The 15,426-nt window shown below is 52.2% G+C and overlaps 1 protein-coding gene across 2 annotated transcripts in view; it reads left to right on the forward strand.

The window, feature by feature from the left end:
• Positions 1–15,426, forward strand: part of LOC126526177 (cell-death-related nuclease 7-like) — an 81,120-nt gene that overhangs the window by 43,237 nt on the left and 22,457 nt on the right. Inside the window, exon 5 of one of the 2 annotated variants that reach the window (XM_050174121.2) lies at positions 2,851–3,045. The exons of the other annotated variant lie outside the window; for it this stretch is intronic. Within the exon in view, the coding sequence (XP_050030078.2) occupies positions 2,851–3,045 (195 nt within the window). The remainder of the gene's footprint in view (positions 1–2,850; positions 3,046–15,426) is intronic. 2 annotated transcript variants of the gene reach the window in all.

Here is a 15,426-nt window from a genome sequence, read left to right on the forward strand (position 1 = left end):
CAGCGGCATGCACTGCTTTGCTGGTTTCGAACTGATATATTTCTGAAGTTGGTGTGATATTTTATTTACCTATTAAATAGACAGAAACATCGAAGCATTGATATCACTTATTTTGAGCGCAATTTTTGGGACATACGAGTATATTCTTTTATGAAAAATACATACTTGTCTTGACAGTGCGTAGCGTTTAAGAATTCGTTTGCAGCATCTTTGGCAATGACAATGCAGTTATTATTCATGTATTTGATCCCTCGACGAATTCTATAACGAGCAGGCTGAGTTGCATCGTGAGCCCCCCCCCCCCCCCTCCCCCGAACAAAATTTCTGGCTACGCTACTGACCGTTAGGGGTGAACGGTACGCTCCAAGAGAAAAAAAAATTATGAACCTTCAAAGTGCTTACACCTGCACGCAAGGGCAGAGAAGATGCCACCACACGTGGTGGATTTCTTATACCCTCCACCAACCAGGCATCCGCCTTCTTGAGGATGCCCGCTTGGTCCTTGTCAGGACACGTGGGGACAACTCACACAGAGGGGTGTAGAGGGGTTGAGCGCCGTAAAGAGGGCAGTACGATTTGTACATTCCGCGCATAATCCTGTCGCACACACCCGACGGACAAGACTTACCATATTGGAGAGCGTAAAGATAACGCAAACCGTTTCTCATGCGTTTGGCATTTCTTCCATTCATTGCCGCATAAAGTGATCCGTAACAATGGAAACAAAGCGCGCTATAAACAGCGTTGTCTTCGTAATATAAACTGTGCCCTTATGTTATCGTAATACAAATATTGCCAGGCGAAATGAAAACAAGTATAGAGCTGCGCTCAAATTTTGCATTAAGGAGTATCGTAATCGTAGGTTAATTTTTTTTCTTGTTTTCCCCCTATTATTTCGGTCGTACCGCTTCTTTTCTTCCCAGGGTTCAAATACGGCTCTCACAGGTCATTTCAGTGCGCTGAAAATAAATAGGGGCTAAAAGAAAAGCGCGAACGAAAACGTTTTCTCCCATTAACGCTTGGATTCGTCTGCTACGCTGCATCGGACAAGGGGGCGCCACCACTGAGGGGCGAGAGTGCGCGAGATGAACCGAGCGCGAAGCGGAGAAAGGCCGCGGATATGGCGCTACATTTAATCATGGAGGGGTTTTGGCAAGCATAAATTTATGTCGCCCCCTGGCGGCACCTACAGAAAGCAGCATTCCAGGGAGTGCTGTCGTGTGTTCCAAGAACGGGCAAAACGCGGCAACCCTCCCTGACCAACTGCTTTCTATATCTACCAGCAGGCGGCGACCCAAGATTATACTTACTCAGTGGAGGAAAAGAACTAGGAAGCTTACCATCAAGTATGCGGCCTGTATTGTGGGCAACACAGCAACAAAGAAGGTCAAGCGGAAAGTCAGAGAGGCTGAAATGATCTCATGGGTGGCGGCAATGAAAAAGAAACCTGCCATGAGTAACTACTCAAGAGGAAAAAACGGAATCAGGAAAGAAACCATTTATGATAACTCAAAGGGAAGCTCATTACTTTTCGAAGCGAGATCGGTATGCCTTAGAACACGCACCTATAAAGCGAGATATAAGAAGGAAGAAGAAGCATGCGCTTGCTGCGGTAAAGCTAGAGAAACGACGGAGCATGTTTTATTAGAATGTGAAGACGCCTACCCAGTGGTCGATTTAGGCACCACTGGCCTCCTTGAAGCGCTTAGGTTCAGCGGGAGCAGTGGTAAACCAAACATGTCTGTAATAGGCAATAATAAGAGGCGATTGGAGGATTCGTGGAAAAAAGCAGGGAAACGACAAAAGACGGAGACGTACAAGCACAGTTCGAAATAGGGGATCAGAAAATTTGGGCGTGGTAGTCCATATTGTCTTTTTTTTCTTTTTTCATTGTTCAACCTAGGTAGGACATTAGGCAGTATAATAGCAAGAGCTTGACGGCGCAACGCACCACCCCGTTCCAAAGGGGACGCTCATAACATCCATCCATCTATCCATACGTTGTCGCGGCAGAAGCTCGCATCCCCATAAGCGAAGGGAACTTTGCACTTTACAAAAAGACAGGCAGTTATATTTAACAAAGAACTTTACGCAGAAACTCCTAGGGGAGTTGTCTAGGAGTTCGTGAGCATTGTGGCACTTGCTCATCTCTACACGTCAGGTGTCATAATCAATGTTATGAAACATTATCCGTCGAGCGCAAACGACAGCGCTGAGGTGACACGAACTGCTGCCGACGGCAGCGCAGAGTGGATTGATTACGCAAGCAAACTACTGTAGATGAGGGCGCCAGCTGCGCTGATGACGTGGCGATCATTATGAGCCATTATCGCTCTTTAGCGCCTTATCCATGCGCATCGAACCATTATTAACCTTGTTTACCCGCACTCTGGCGGCGGCGGCAGCGTCTAGCGCGGTCTCGAGGGGCGCATCTTGAAAGCGATCTGCAATGGCGACAGAGAGCGTCGATTGCTGACAGCCTCGTGGGCTCTGTGCTCTCGCCGCGTAGCTCGCATTGAAGTGACAGGTAGCACGAAGATGAATTCACTCCTTGCAACGGGCGCTATATTGAAAGCGATCGTGTTACGGGGCGGACGGTTAGTTGTTCCTTGAATAAGCATATAAATACTTACGGATTAAAGAAAATATAAAATAAAGTTTGCTTTTTAAAAGAGGAAATACAACGTATACATTCATTCCCGTTCAGAAGTTCCCGTAAGGCGTTCTGCCCTTTCACCCTCCGTGACTTCTCTTGTTGGTCCTCTTTAAAAAATGCAAAACATGTCGTTGCCCTTAGGACTTTTTCGCCTATAAGTGTCTTTCACATGTTGCTTTCTTTATGTAACGCAGCCAGTCATCTTCAAGTGCAAGCAGCCAACGTTTACCAAAGAAATGTGGCAGAATGGGCTAAGAACTTCCCAGAATTTTGGAAGATACTCAACAAAAATTATATGCGGAGCCCCAAAGAAATAAAGGTCGATTTTCTGAAGACCCTGAAGGAGCAGACTATAATAGCAATCGCAAAGCCACCGAACTGGCAAAAAGGTAATTACGCTCAAAACAGCGCTCACATTATCCTTTGCACATTTGAACTCTTCGTCATTCATTTTACTCCACTGTAATAGGTTCAATCTTTGCAACAAATTTATACATATCCGTTTATTAAAACGTCGGCAGATCCCACGCCCTGTGGGAATCAATGTTATGGGAAGTAGTGTGCGAAGAGCCTACCAAGTTAACGAAACGACCATGAGAGCGCCAATACATAAGTGGCTGTTTCATCACCTACATGACACGCATGTCATGACATTCATGTCATGACCTATCGTTTATGTTCGTCGTACACTCTTGTCATGCTATGACAATTTTTGTACTCATTAAGTTAACGATACAAACATGAGAGCACAAATACGAAGCCGGTTGTTTCATGACGAACATGACACGCAAGTCACGACATTGATGTAATGAACTATAATATATGTTTGTCATGCACTCTTGTCATAGTATGCCAATTTTGGTACATACCAAGACGTGGACGGCTGTTTCATGACCTACACGACACGCATGTCATGGCCCATCATTTATGTTCGTCATACACTCTAGTCATACTATGACAATTTTTGGTGTTTACCAAGTTAACGAGACCACCATGAGAGCACCAAGACGAAGCCGGCTGTTTCATGACCTACAAAGCGCGCACGTTACGACATTCACGTCAGAAATTATCATTGGTGTTTTTCATGCACACTTGTCATTCTATGCCGATTTTCGTACATACCAAGACGTAGACGGCTGTTCCATGACCTGCATGACAGACATGTCATGACCTATCATTTATGTTCGTCATACACTCTCGTCATACTATGACAATTTTGGGGCATACCAAGTTAACGAAACCACCATGACAACACCCAGACGAACCCGGCTGTTTCATGACCTACATGAACGATCATTTATTTTTATTATACAATCTTCTCAAACTATACCAGTTTTGGTACATACCAAGTTAACGGAACGACCACGAGGGCACAACTTACCGCTAATCTATTCAATGGCTCGCTCCATTGGCGATTATAATCACTGTTCTAATGGTGACAGACAGCAAACAGCCCCAACAAGGCATTTAAAAACAATATACAGTCGTATATAGAGTGGTCAGAAACTGAAACGTGATACTCGGAGCGCGTCGCTGGATTAATGGATGAATGTTATGAGCGTCCCCTTTGGAACGGGGTGGGGGATTGGGCCATCAAGCTCTTGCCATTATACTGCCTGATGTCCTACCTAGGTTAAAAAAGAAAAAAAAAGAAATACCCACGATCATTTCTCCTAAGCTAAGTTTCTAACCCCCTATTGTCAACTTCGTTTTTGTACGTCTCAGTTTTTTCCGTTTCCCTACTTTTCTTCGATCAGTCTTCCAATCGCCCCTTTCTAATCTCTATTGCGGACATGTTTACTTTTCCCCTGCTCTCGCTGGACCTAAGGGCTTCAGGAGGCCAGTGGTGCCTAAATCGACCACTGAGCAGATATCTTCATATTCTGATAAAACATGCCTCATCGTTCCCCTAGCTTTACCGCAGCAAGCAGATGTTTCTTCCTTCTTATATCTCGCTTTATAGCTGCGTGTTCTAAAGCATCCTGATTTCGCTTCGAAAAGTAATGAGCTTCCTTTTGAGTTATCATAAATTGTTTCTTCCCTGGTGTCGTTTTTTTCAGCCTCGATCCTGCGTCGAATCCAAACTAAATCGTTCCCCAGCCCACATTGGCTAGCCATAATTACCAATGGGCAATGGAACCCAATATGTCAAAACTGCACAAATCAAACATTGGCTACCCAAAATCACATTCTTTGGGGGTGCGAGGGCTTACCCTCTCCCAGGTCGCTCCTGCCAGCTCCCTCACAACAGACGTGGGAGGAGCTGCTCAGAACGCCGGATGAAAAAGTACAAAAAGCCCTCATTGCCTGGGCTGAAAGGGTCGCTCCTCGTGAGGGGCCATTCTAGGACTCGGGCCTGCCAGATCATAACTGAGCAGAGTCTCAATAAGGTTGTTACCACCACCACCCCTCTTAAGTATTCATTCGTGGCAGGTTTCTTTTTCCATTGCTGTCACCTATGAGAATATTTCAGCCTCCCTGACTTGCCGCTGGACGTTCTTTGTTGCTGTGTTGCTCACCCTATAGGCCGCATATTTGCTGGTAAGCTTCCTAGTTCTTTTCCTCCAATATGAATCACTGCTTTTTTACAAATACCTCAACCCTCTCCAAACCCATTTGCTTTCTTCCATATTCCTCAGTCGTTCTTCATAATTATTTTACTGTGTGCTTCCCTTTCTTCAAAACTTGTCCAGTCCATCTTTCGCCGCCCATCTTTACCGCCACCGATGGCCATTGTGAACACTGAGTTGATGCATTTTTTAACCACATGAAAACGAGAGCTTTTGTTATGCATTTTGAGTGAGATTTTCACCTCCTGAGATTACGCTACGGTAACCGGTGTTGCAAAGAGCTCCGGCCGCTATGCTGTGTGAGTATGGCGTTTCACCTTTTGAGCACTGTACACGATAAATTTCACTGGAAGCTGATGGCTCAGTCTTGTAGCAGAAGAACTGACCAGGCCCATAAGGCGTTGATCACTGCTTTTGTTCCTAAAAGCCCCCACTTCTTCGTCCTTAGGAGCTTTCTGGCTTCCTTTTTCTTCAGCCAAGTTGTAATCAGAGGTGTATTAAGCTGTCTTTCTGCTCTTCTCCTGATATGTGACTTCTTTATTCGTGGAGCCAGTTGATCTTGGGATTTCATACCATGTAATTCTACTCCTCCGTAGACAGTGCTGACACTATAACAAATGCTCAGAGGTTCCTGAACATTCTAACACGGCTCCTTCATATTCTGCAGTAACACTTCTGTGTTTGATTTTCGGAGCCTAACTCCTCATCCCCTGTCGTCGGGAAATCCCATCATAATCAGTGTAACAAGTGAAGCCTGGGAAAAGCAGAGGCACTTAAATGTAGCAGTTTCCATTTCTAAAAAAAATAGCCAATAACGGACCCGGAGTTGAACTTGTAAGATGTAGCTTCATCCCAGCTTCGAAGCTTTTTCTCACCGAATGAAATTAATGAGCTCTGTTTCCACTCGTTCCATGGGCGTTCCGCTTTTTCACAAGCTCGAAGCTCCGGCCAATTCTTTGCACTATCTCGCAAGTACAGTTGCATATTTATAATTTTGTCTTCCCAGCAATTCCTGTCATAGACGTACTCGTAAAAATCCAGACATTGGGCAGTTCTTGTCTACGACTGGTCGTACATCCCCGGCCTGACGAATTGCTAGTGTAGCAAGCATGTCACGCCCCCTCAGGTATAATCTTGGTTCACCGCTAGGCTCGGTGGCCTGCCAAGCTCGGCAGGCAACATTGGTCACCGCACCGTAATAAACACTGACGAGCACGGCTGCTCGGCGGTCAGTCATCGTTCAGCACCACCAAGCTGCGGAGCGTCCGTCTAACGGAGGGTGCCTCGAGCCGTCCCTTGTTCACGAACCCGGGAAGATACTCGTGACACTGGCGACGAGGACGGGATACCCGTGACGCTGGCGACGAGGATGGCGACGAGTACCCACGGATCGTCCCTCGCCGCCGAGAGCGGCGAAACCCCCCCCCCCCCCCCCCGTTGCTGCCGCCATGCCGCTGTATGGAAGGCTCGAGCCGTTCGAGGGAGATGGGTCCGCCTGGCAAATTTACGAGGAGCAAGTCCACGTGTTTTTCCGGGCAAAACGACACACCCGAGTCTGAACAGAGGGACATTTTCCTGGCCAGCTGCGGGGCCCGCGTCTTCAGCCTCTTGCTCGACCTTCTCAAGCCAGCCACACCGCACGTTAAGACGCTGGGTGAGCTGCTCGCCATAATGCGCTCGTATTTCAACCCACCACCGTCCACACTAATAAAGCGTTTCCGCTTCAACAACCGGAGCCGCCGGGAAGGCGATATCCTTGGGCAGTTCGTTGCTGCGCTACGAGGGTTAGCGAGTGCCTGCGCCTTCGAGGACCAGCTGGACTCGCTGCTCCGGGACCATTTCGTCTGCGGCATCAACAGCCCCGCCATGCAGACGCGACTCCTGGAGCTCCCCGACTCCTCGCTGGACGACGCCGTGAAGGCAGCTCTGGCAATGGAAGCTGCCGCCAAGGACGCCGGCGAGATTTCCCGTGCGACTGGCTCACCGTCGGCGGAAGCGTCGGTCAACGAGTTGGCGACAAAGGGCAGTACCTGCAGTCACTGTGGTGGTGCCGACTCCCCCTCAGAGTACCAGTTCTCTCAAGCACAATGCTTTACGTGCGGGAAAACTGGGCCACTGGCACGTGTATGCCGAAGGGGGAGGACGAACAGCAAACAGCAACAGCAGCCTGATTCAAGCCCAGGTACCACACAAGCCCGTGGCCAGGGCAGCCGTCGCAAACGTACGCGGCGGGGGCATGCGGCAGAAGGCTCAAGTTCTTCCGCGGCCAGGCTCCACGTCGTGGCCGAGAACCCGCCGATTTTCGACATGTGGCACACAGGCTTTGTACCGTCGCCTGTGCCGCCGTACATGCTGACCGTCAAAATCTGCGGGCACCCCATTTCCAAGGAGCTGGACACGGGGGCCCGCGTGTCAGTCATGGCCGGGAAACTCTTCAAGCGTACTTTCCCCGGCGTGTCCGTCGAGGGTTCGGCCGTGATGCTACGCATCTACTCCGGGCAACTCTCCCAGTTCCAGGGTCAGGCACACGTCAGCGTTCACTTTGGCGACAGGGAGGCAACCCTTCCCATTTACTTAACAAAGGGGTCGTCGCCGACGCTGCTGGGCCGAAACTGGATTCATGCACTGGGCGTTTGTCTGCCAGAGTACCAGGAAGCCAGCGTGCATGTGGTGCAGAGTTGCCAAATCTGCCAGAAGCATCAGCGAGCCTCGCGTCATGTGGAAAGCACCCCCTGGCCGTTCCCACAGAGACCCTGGTCCCGCCTACATGTGTATTTTGGGGGACCCTTCAAGGGCCATTACTTCCTGATGGTGGTGGACGCCTTTTCAAAGTGGGTGGAGGTTCTACATGTCACCACTCCATCAGCAGGCGTGATCATTGCAGCGCTACGACAGGTCTTCGCCGCCCAGGGGTTCCCAGATGTCATCGTGTCCGACAATGGTCCTGCTTTCGCCAGCACAGAGTACCTGGCCTGGCTGACGAAGAATGGAATCCGCCGGTTGATGGCTCCGCCGTACCACCCTGCTTCAAATGGTGCAGCCGAGCGGGTGCTGCAAACCATCAAAGACAAGCTAAAGAAGAGCCAGACTGGGGATTTCCGGACGCAGATTGGCCGGATACTGTTTCAGTACCGGACCACGCCCCACGATGTCACTGGCCGTGCCCCCTGTGAGCTCCTGTTGGGTCGGATGGTCAAGACAGCCTTGGACGTCTTGCATCCGGACCTCCGATACACAGTGCTCTTGAAGCAGCTGAAGCAGAAGCTGGCTGCTGACCAAGGGTGCCGTCCCGGGCCTTTGCCAGAGTCAGGAGCTCCAGTTTTCGCCAGGAACTTCCGTCCTGGTCCACCCTGGTCTGCCGGACAGGTGATGTCTCCTGCCAGCGCCTCATCGCTGCTCGTCCGCATGACAGACGGGGCCATGTGGCACAGACACGCCGACCATACACGCCGGCCTCGGGATCTGGCCAGCACCCTCGGCTGCCACTGAGTTCCAGCCCGCAGGAGGACTACTGGCAGCACCAGTCGCTTCCAGCGGAGCACCACCCACCTCGGAGGCGGCAACCGTTACCAGTGGTGCGGCACCCGTTGGCCCGGTGTCGAGCCCGGCACCACTCGCAAGACCGACCGCTACAGGCCCTCCGGTTGGAGCGAGGCTGGCTCAAGCAGCACGCGGCGTTGCCACACCCGACCCATCAACATCGATGCCCAGGCGGAGTACTCGACGGCGGAGGCCACCGGACCATTACTCGCCTAGATAGCAGGCACCGTCGACGCAGCTAGGGTGGAGGCAGAGCCTCATATTTTGAACATGGACGTTTGTTTTTTATTTAACAAACAAACTGGGGGTATGGGGTGTAGCAAGCATGTGACGCCCCCTCAGGCATATCTTGGTTCACCGCTAGGCTCGGTGGCCTGCCAAACTCGGCAGGCAACATTGGTCACCGCACCGTAATAAACACCGACGAGCACGGCTGCTCGGCGGTCAGTCATCGTTCAGCACCACCATGCTGCGGAGCGTCCCTCTAACGGGGGGTGCCTCGAGCCCTCCCGGGTTCACAAACCCGGGTGGAGCGTGACACATAGGTATTTTGTCCTTTTTCCGAAAATCAGCTTCCAGTCCACTAGTTGCTGCTGACGCTGACTATTCGTTTCTTTCAATTTTATTATATTGACACGTGTGCTTATCTTTATCGGGCGACCACGTTTCGCCGCTTAACAACTGTAATCACACAGAGAGGGACGCGCCTGCATGTATCCGACGTTTCTGGAAAGTTATCGATGCTTCTACCCGGCTGTCTGTTGTCGCCGAACCTTGTGTTATCTGATTTCATCGCGTGACTCGAACGTTGTAGAACTTTGTGGAAGGCATGCGGGTCCCAATGATTAGTCTGGAACATTCGACGACTGTTGTATAAAAGCCGACGCGCTTGACCCGCTGATCAGATTTTCGACGATCGCCGGGCGTGTTCGCCGCTATCGTTGTGCTATAAGTGTAGCCTGTTTTGTGGGCACAGGTTCACCCAATAAAAGTTTGTTTTTGTCGTTCACAGTATTGCTACTGTGTTATTCAACGTCACCATCATGTGACATCTGGTGGAGGTGCTTTACGTTCATGTACCGGACGCCCCCGACAAGCCGTAATTCAAGCCCGGACCGCAAAGACAACACCAGCGCCGTCCCGGAACATCGAGCAAGCCGCCGGCTACAGCAGCTGCCCCCGGAACACGGAATTCTACCAGAGACGACCAAGAAGAGCGTCAGAGAAGTTCGTCCAGAGACGACCAAGAAGACAGCCCCAATGGCAGCCGGAGCAGCCCCAATAGTTCTGCAGCAGCCCAGGGAGCCACCGACGTTCCGCGGTTCCACATTTGAGGACCCGGAAAGCTGGCTGGAGACGTATGAGAGGGTCGCTAAGTTTAACAGTTGGGACAGCGACGACAAGCTGCGGCATGTCTATTTCGCATTGGAAGACGCCGCCAGGACGTGGTTCGAGAATCGGGAAGCCACCTTAACGACGTGGGACCTTTTCCGAAGCGGCTTCTTGCACACGTTTACAAGCGTCGTGCGAAAAGAGCGAGCCCAAGCTCTACTAGAAACCAGAGTGCAGCTGCCAAACGAGACAATCGCGATCTTCACGGAGGAGATGGCCCGTCTTTTCCGGCACGCCGACCCGGAAATGTCGGAGGAGAAAAAAGTTCGCTTCCTGATGCACGGCGTCAAGCAAGACCTTTTCGCCGGACTTATTCGTAACCCACCGAAGACTGTGGCTGAGTTTTCTGCAGAGGCATCGACGATCGAGAAAACTCTGGAGATGCGCACCCGGCAATATAACCGCCAGGGGCACACGCCGCAGTATGCCATCCAAGGACTGGGTTCGGACGACCTTCAAGAGACCATCAGGGCCATTGTGCGCGAAGAACTGCGCAAGGTCCTGCCTTCGTCGCAGTCTCAAGTAGCTTCGATCGCTGACATCGTGAAAGATGAGGTTCAGCGATCGCTTGGGGTTCCTGAGGTGCAACCTCAATTACCGCAGCCCCAGCCAGAAGCGATGACCTACGCCGCCGTCGCACGCCGTCAAGGTCCCCCTCCGCGACCACACCAGGGCCCTGCAACGACGCAATTCCGTCGTCCGCCGCCGCCGCCGCCGCCGCCGCCAGCACGCCCACCCGTCGCCCAGCGCACCTACGCGAGGAAGACGGACATTTGGCGAGCCCCCGACCACCGACCGCTCTGCTATCACTGCGGAGAAGCCGGCCATGTGTATCGCCGATGCCCATACCGGGAGATGGGACTGCGAGGTTTCGCCGTCAATGCTCCGCGCCCGCAGCGAGGTGAACGCCCTCGCGATATCGCCGACTACCTCGCCGCTACTCAGTGGAGCTCTCGACGACCGTCGCGTTCGCCATCACCAGGCCGCTACCTGTCGCCGCAGCGCCGACCATACACTGGCCCAGCCCGCGGCCGGTCAGCGAGCCCGTATCCGGAAAACTAAAAGCAGCAACCGATGGAGGTGCGGTTGCTGTTCGTCGAACTGACGAAGATCCTCCGCCGCCGACGAAGACGACGAAGAAACCATCTCGACGACCTAATGACGACACGCCGCCGTCCCGACGAAGTCAGGAAGCCAAGACTACACCGACGAAAGACGACTTGACGACGCGACGTTCCAGCTTCAGTTCAACACGACGCAGCCGTGATCCGACGCCGAGACCTAACTGTAACGCAAGACAAAAAACCACCGACCTCGACGTGCTTCTCGACGGCCACGCAGTCACCGCCTTAGTAGACACAGGAGCCGATTACTCCGTCATGAGTGGACCCATCGCCGCCCAGTTGAGGAAAGTTAAGACTGCATGGGAAGGCCCTCAAATTCGCACCGCTGGAGGACACCTGATTACGCCGACTGGGATCTGCACGGCAAGAATTACCGTTCATGACCGGACTTACCCTGCCACCTTCGTTTCCTCCAACAGTGCTCACGAGACGTCATTCTCGGCATGGACTTCCTGAATCAACATGGCGCAGTCATCGACCTGAAGTCGAAATCGATAACGCTGTCACAAGATCAAGCAATACCGCCGGAGAGCTGTCGTAGTCACCACGCCTTGAGTGTGCTCGAAGATCAAGTGAGCATCCCGCCGCGCGCCAGCATTATTATTTCCGTCGGCACTGAAACACCCGCTGACGTAGAAGGCGTCATCGAGGGCGACCAACATCTACTGCTCGACCGTGAAATTTGCGTCGCAAGAGGGATCGCTCGACTCCACGGGGGGCAAGTGGAAGTTATGCTAACCAACTTCAGCGAAGAGTTCAAGCACATCAACAAGGGCACGACAATCGCATACATCGAGGAAATTGTGGAAACCAGCAATGCCTTTGTCCTCTCGGATTCAGCCGCATCTACCCCGATGAGCATTGTCCCCGAACCAGACTTCGACGTGAATCCAAGTCTTCCTATGAGTAAGCAGCAACAGATCAGAAGTCTTCTCCGACGATACAAAGACTGCTTTTCGACGTCATCGAGGATTCGACAAACACCAGTTGCAAAGCATCGCATAATAACCGAAGAGAGCACTCGACCACTCCGCCAGAGCCCTTACCGAGTTTCGACGCGAGAACGTGAAGCTATTAGGCAACAAGTCGACGAAATGCTGCGCGACGACATCATCCAGCCGTCGAAAAGCCCGTGGGCCTCTCCTGCAGTCCTGGTAAAGAAAAAGGACGGAACCCTACGCTTCTGCGTCGATTATCGTCGACTGAACAAGATCACGAAGAAAGATGTGTACCCACTTCCGCGGATAGACGACGCATTGGATCGGCTCTGCAACGCTAAATACTTCTCGTCGATGGACCTCAAGTCTGGCTACTGGCAAATAGAAGTCGACGAGAGAGATCGCGAAAAGACTACCTTCATCACGCCAGACGGCCTCTACGAGTTCAAGGTCATGCCATTCGGACTGTGCTCGGCGCCTGCAACGTTTCAGCGCGTCATGGACACGGTGTTAGCCGGACTGAAGTGGCAGACGTGCCTTGTTTACCTGGACGACGTCGTTGTCTTCGCCGGAAATTTCGACGATCACCTTAGGCGGCTTGCGACAGTGTTAGAAGCCATCAAGTCATCAGGGCTCACTCTGAAGCCGGAAAAGTGCCGCTTCGCTTACGATGAGCTTTTGTTCCTAGGCCACGTGATCAGCAAATCAGGAGTACGCCCCGACCCACAGAAGACAGCTGCCATCGCAAAGTTCCCGCAGCCAGCCGACAAGAAGGCAGTACGCAGATTCCTTGGCATGTGTGCCTACTATAGGCGCTTTGTCAAGGACTTCTCACGCATCGCGGCGCCGCTAACACATCTAACCAAATGTGATGTCGCGTTCAAGTGGGAAACGCCGCAGGCCGACGCATTTCAAGAACTGAAACGACGCATGCAGTCGCCGCCGGTACTTGCACACTTCGACGAGGACGCCGATACCGAAATCCACACTGACGCCAGTAGCCTAGGCCTTGGTGCCGTCCTAGTCCAGAGGAAAGAAGGACTTGAAAGGGTAATATCGTATGCTAGCCGGTCGCTGTCAAAAGCGGAAAGCAACTATTCTACGACTGAAAAGGAATGCCTCACCATCATTTGGGCTATAGCTAAATTCCGCCCTTACCTCTATGGCAGGCCATTCAAAGTCGTCAGTGGCCATCATGCATTGTGTTGGCTAGCTAACTTAAAGGACCCTTCAGGACGGCTGGCGCGGTGGAGCCTCAGACTACAAGAATATGACGTCACGGTAATATACAAGTCCGGAAGAAAACACTCCGACGCCGACTGCTTATCGCGCGCCCCCATCGATCCCCCGCCGCAAGACGACGAGGACGACGACGCCTTCCTTGGGATAATAAGCGCGGAAGACTTCACTAAACAGCAACGAGCAGACCCGGAGCTAAAAGGCCTCGTCGAGTACTTGGAAGGAAACACCGACGTTGTCCCTAGGGCATTTAAGCGCGGGTGGTCGTCGTTCACGCTACAAAACAACCTGCTCGTGAAGAAGAACTTCTCACCGGTCCGCGCCAGCTACCTTCTTGTTGTACCGTCAGCGCTGCGTCCAGAAATACTGCACGCCCTACACGACGATCCAACCGCTGGGCACCTCGGATTCTCCCGGACGCTGTCGAGAATACAGGAAAGGTATTACTGGCCGCGTCTGACCGCCGACGTCGCCCGTTACGTCAAGACATGCCGAGACTGTCAACGACGCAAGACACCACCGACAAGGCCAGCAGGATTACTACAGCCGATCGAACCTCCTCGCCGACCATTTCAGCAGATTGGGATGGATTTGTTGGGGCCGTTTCCGATATCAACATCCGGGAATAAGTGGATCGTCGTGGCGACGGACTATCTCACCCGCTTTGCTGAAACTAAAGCTCTACCAAAAGGCAGCGCAGCCGAAGTGGCGAAATTTTTCGTCGAGAACCTCCTCCTGCGACATGGTGCCCCAGAAGTCCTCATCACCGACAGAGGAACGGCTTTTACAGCAGAGCTCACCCAAGCCTTTCTGCAGTACAGCCAGACAAGCCACAGGAGGACAACTGCCTACCATCCGCAGACGAATGGTCTCACGGAGCGCCTGAACAAGACCCTCGCCGACATGCTAGCAATGTACGTCGACGTCGAACACAAGACGTGGGACGCGATCCTGCCGTACGTAACCTTTGCGTACAACACGGCGGTGCAAGAAACAACACAGATCACGCCGTTTAAGCTGGTTTACGGCAGAAACCCGACGACGACGACGCTTGACGCCATGCTGCCGCACGTAACTGACGAAGAGAATGTTGACGTCGCTAGCTATCTCCAGCGCGCCGAAGAAGCCCGACAGCTCGCCCGCCTGCGAATCAAGAGCCAGCAGAGGACCGACAGCCGACACTACAACCTCCGACGACGCTTCGTCGAGTACCAGCCTGGCGACCGTGTTTGGGTCTGGACCCCGATACGCCGTCGAGGACTCAGTGAGAAACTACTCCGACGCTATTTCGGACCCTACAAGGTCATCCGACGTATTGGCGCTCTGGACTATGAGGTCGTGCCAGACGGCATTTCGCATTCACAGCGGCGCCGCGCGCGATCTGAAGTGGTCCACGTGGTGCGCCTTAAACCCTTTTACGGACGCTGACGAACTTCGTTATTTTTGTTCTTTTCTTTGCTACGAGTGCTTTTGTTTATTAACTTCGTTTGTTTGCACCATCGGGTCGATGCTTTTTAAGAGGGGGGTATTGACACGTGTGCTTATCTTTATCGGGCGACCACGTTTCGCCGCTTAACAACTGTAATCACACAGCGAGGGACGCGCCTGCATGTATCCGACGTTTCTGGAAAGTTATCGATGCTTCTACCCGGCTGTCTGTTGTCGCCGAACCTTGTGTTATCTGATTTCATCGCGTGACTCGAATGTTGTAGAACTTTGTGGAAGGCATGCGGGTCCCAATGATTAGTCTGGAACATTCGACGACTGTTGTATAAAAGCCGACGCGCTTGACCCGCTGATCAGATTTTCGACGATCGCCGGGCGTGTTCGCCGCTATCGTTGTGCTATAAGTGTAGCCTGTTTTGTGGGCACAGGTTCACCCAATAAAAGTTTGTTTTTGTCGTTCACAGTATTGCTACTGTGTTATTCAACGTCACCATCACGTGACAATATCGTACATCAGCGCA

Source organism: Dermacentor andersoni, chromosome 8, assembly GCF_023375885.2.
Source record: "Dermacentor andersoni chromosome 8, qqDerAnde1_hic_scaffold, whole genome shotgun sequence".
NCBI classification, from domain to species: Eukaryota; Metazoa; Arthropoda; class Arachnida; order Ixodida; family Ixodidae; genus Dermacentor; species Dermacentor andersoni.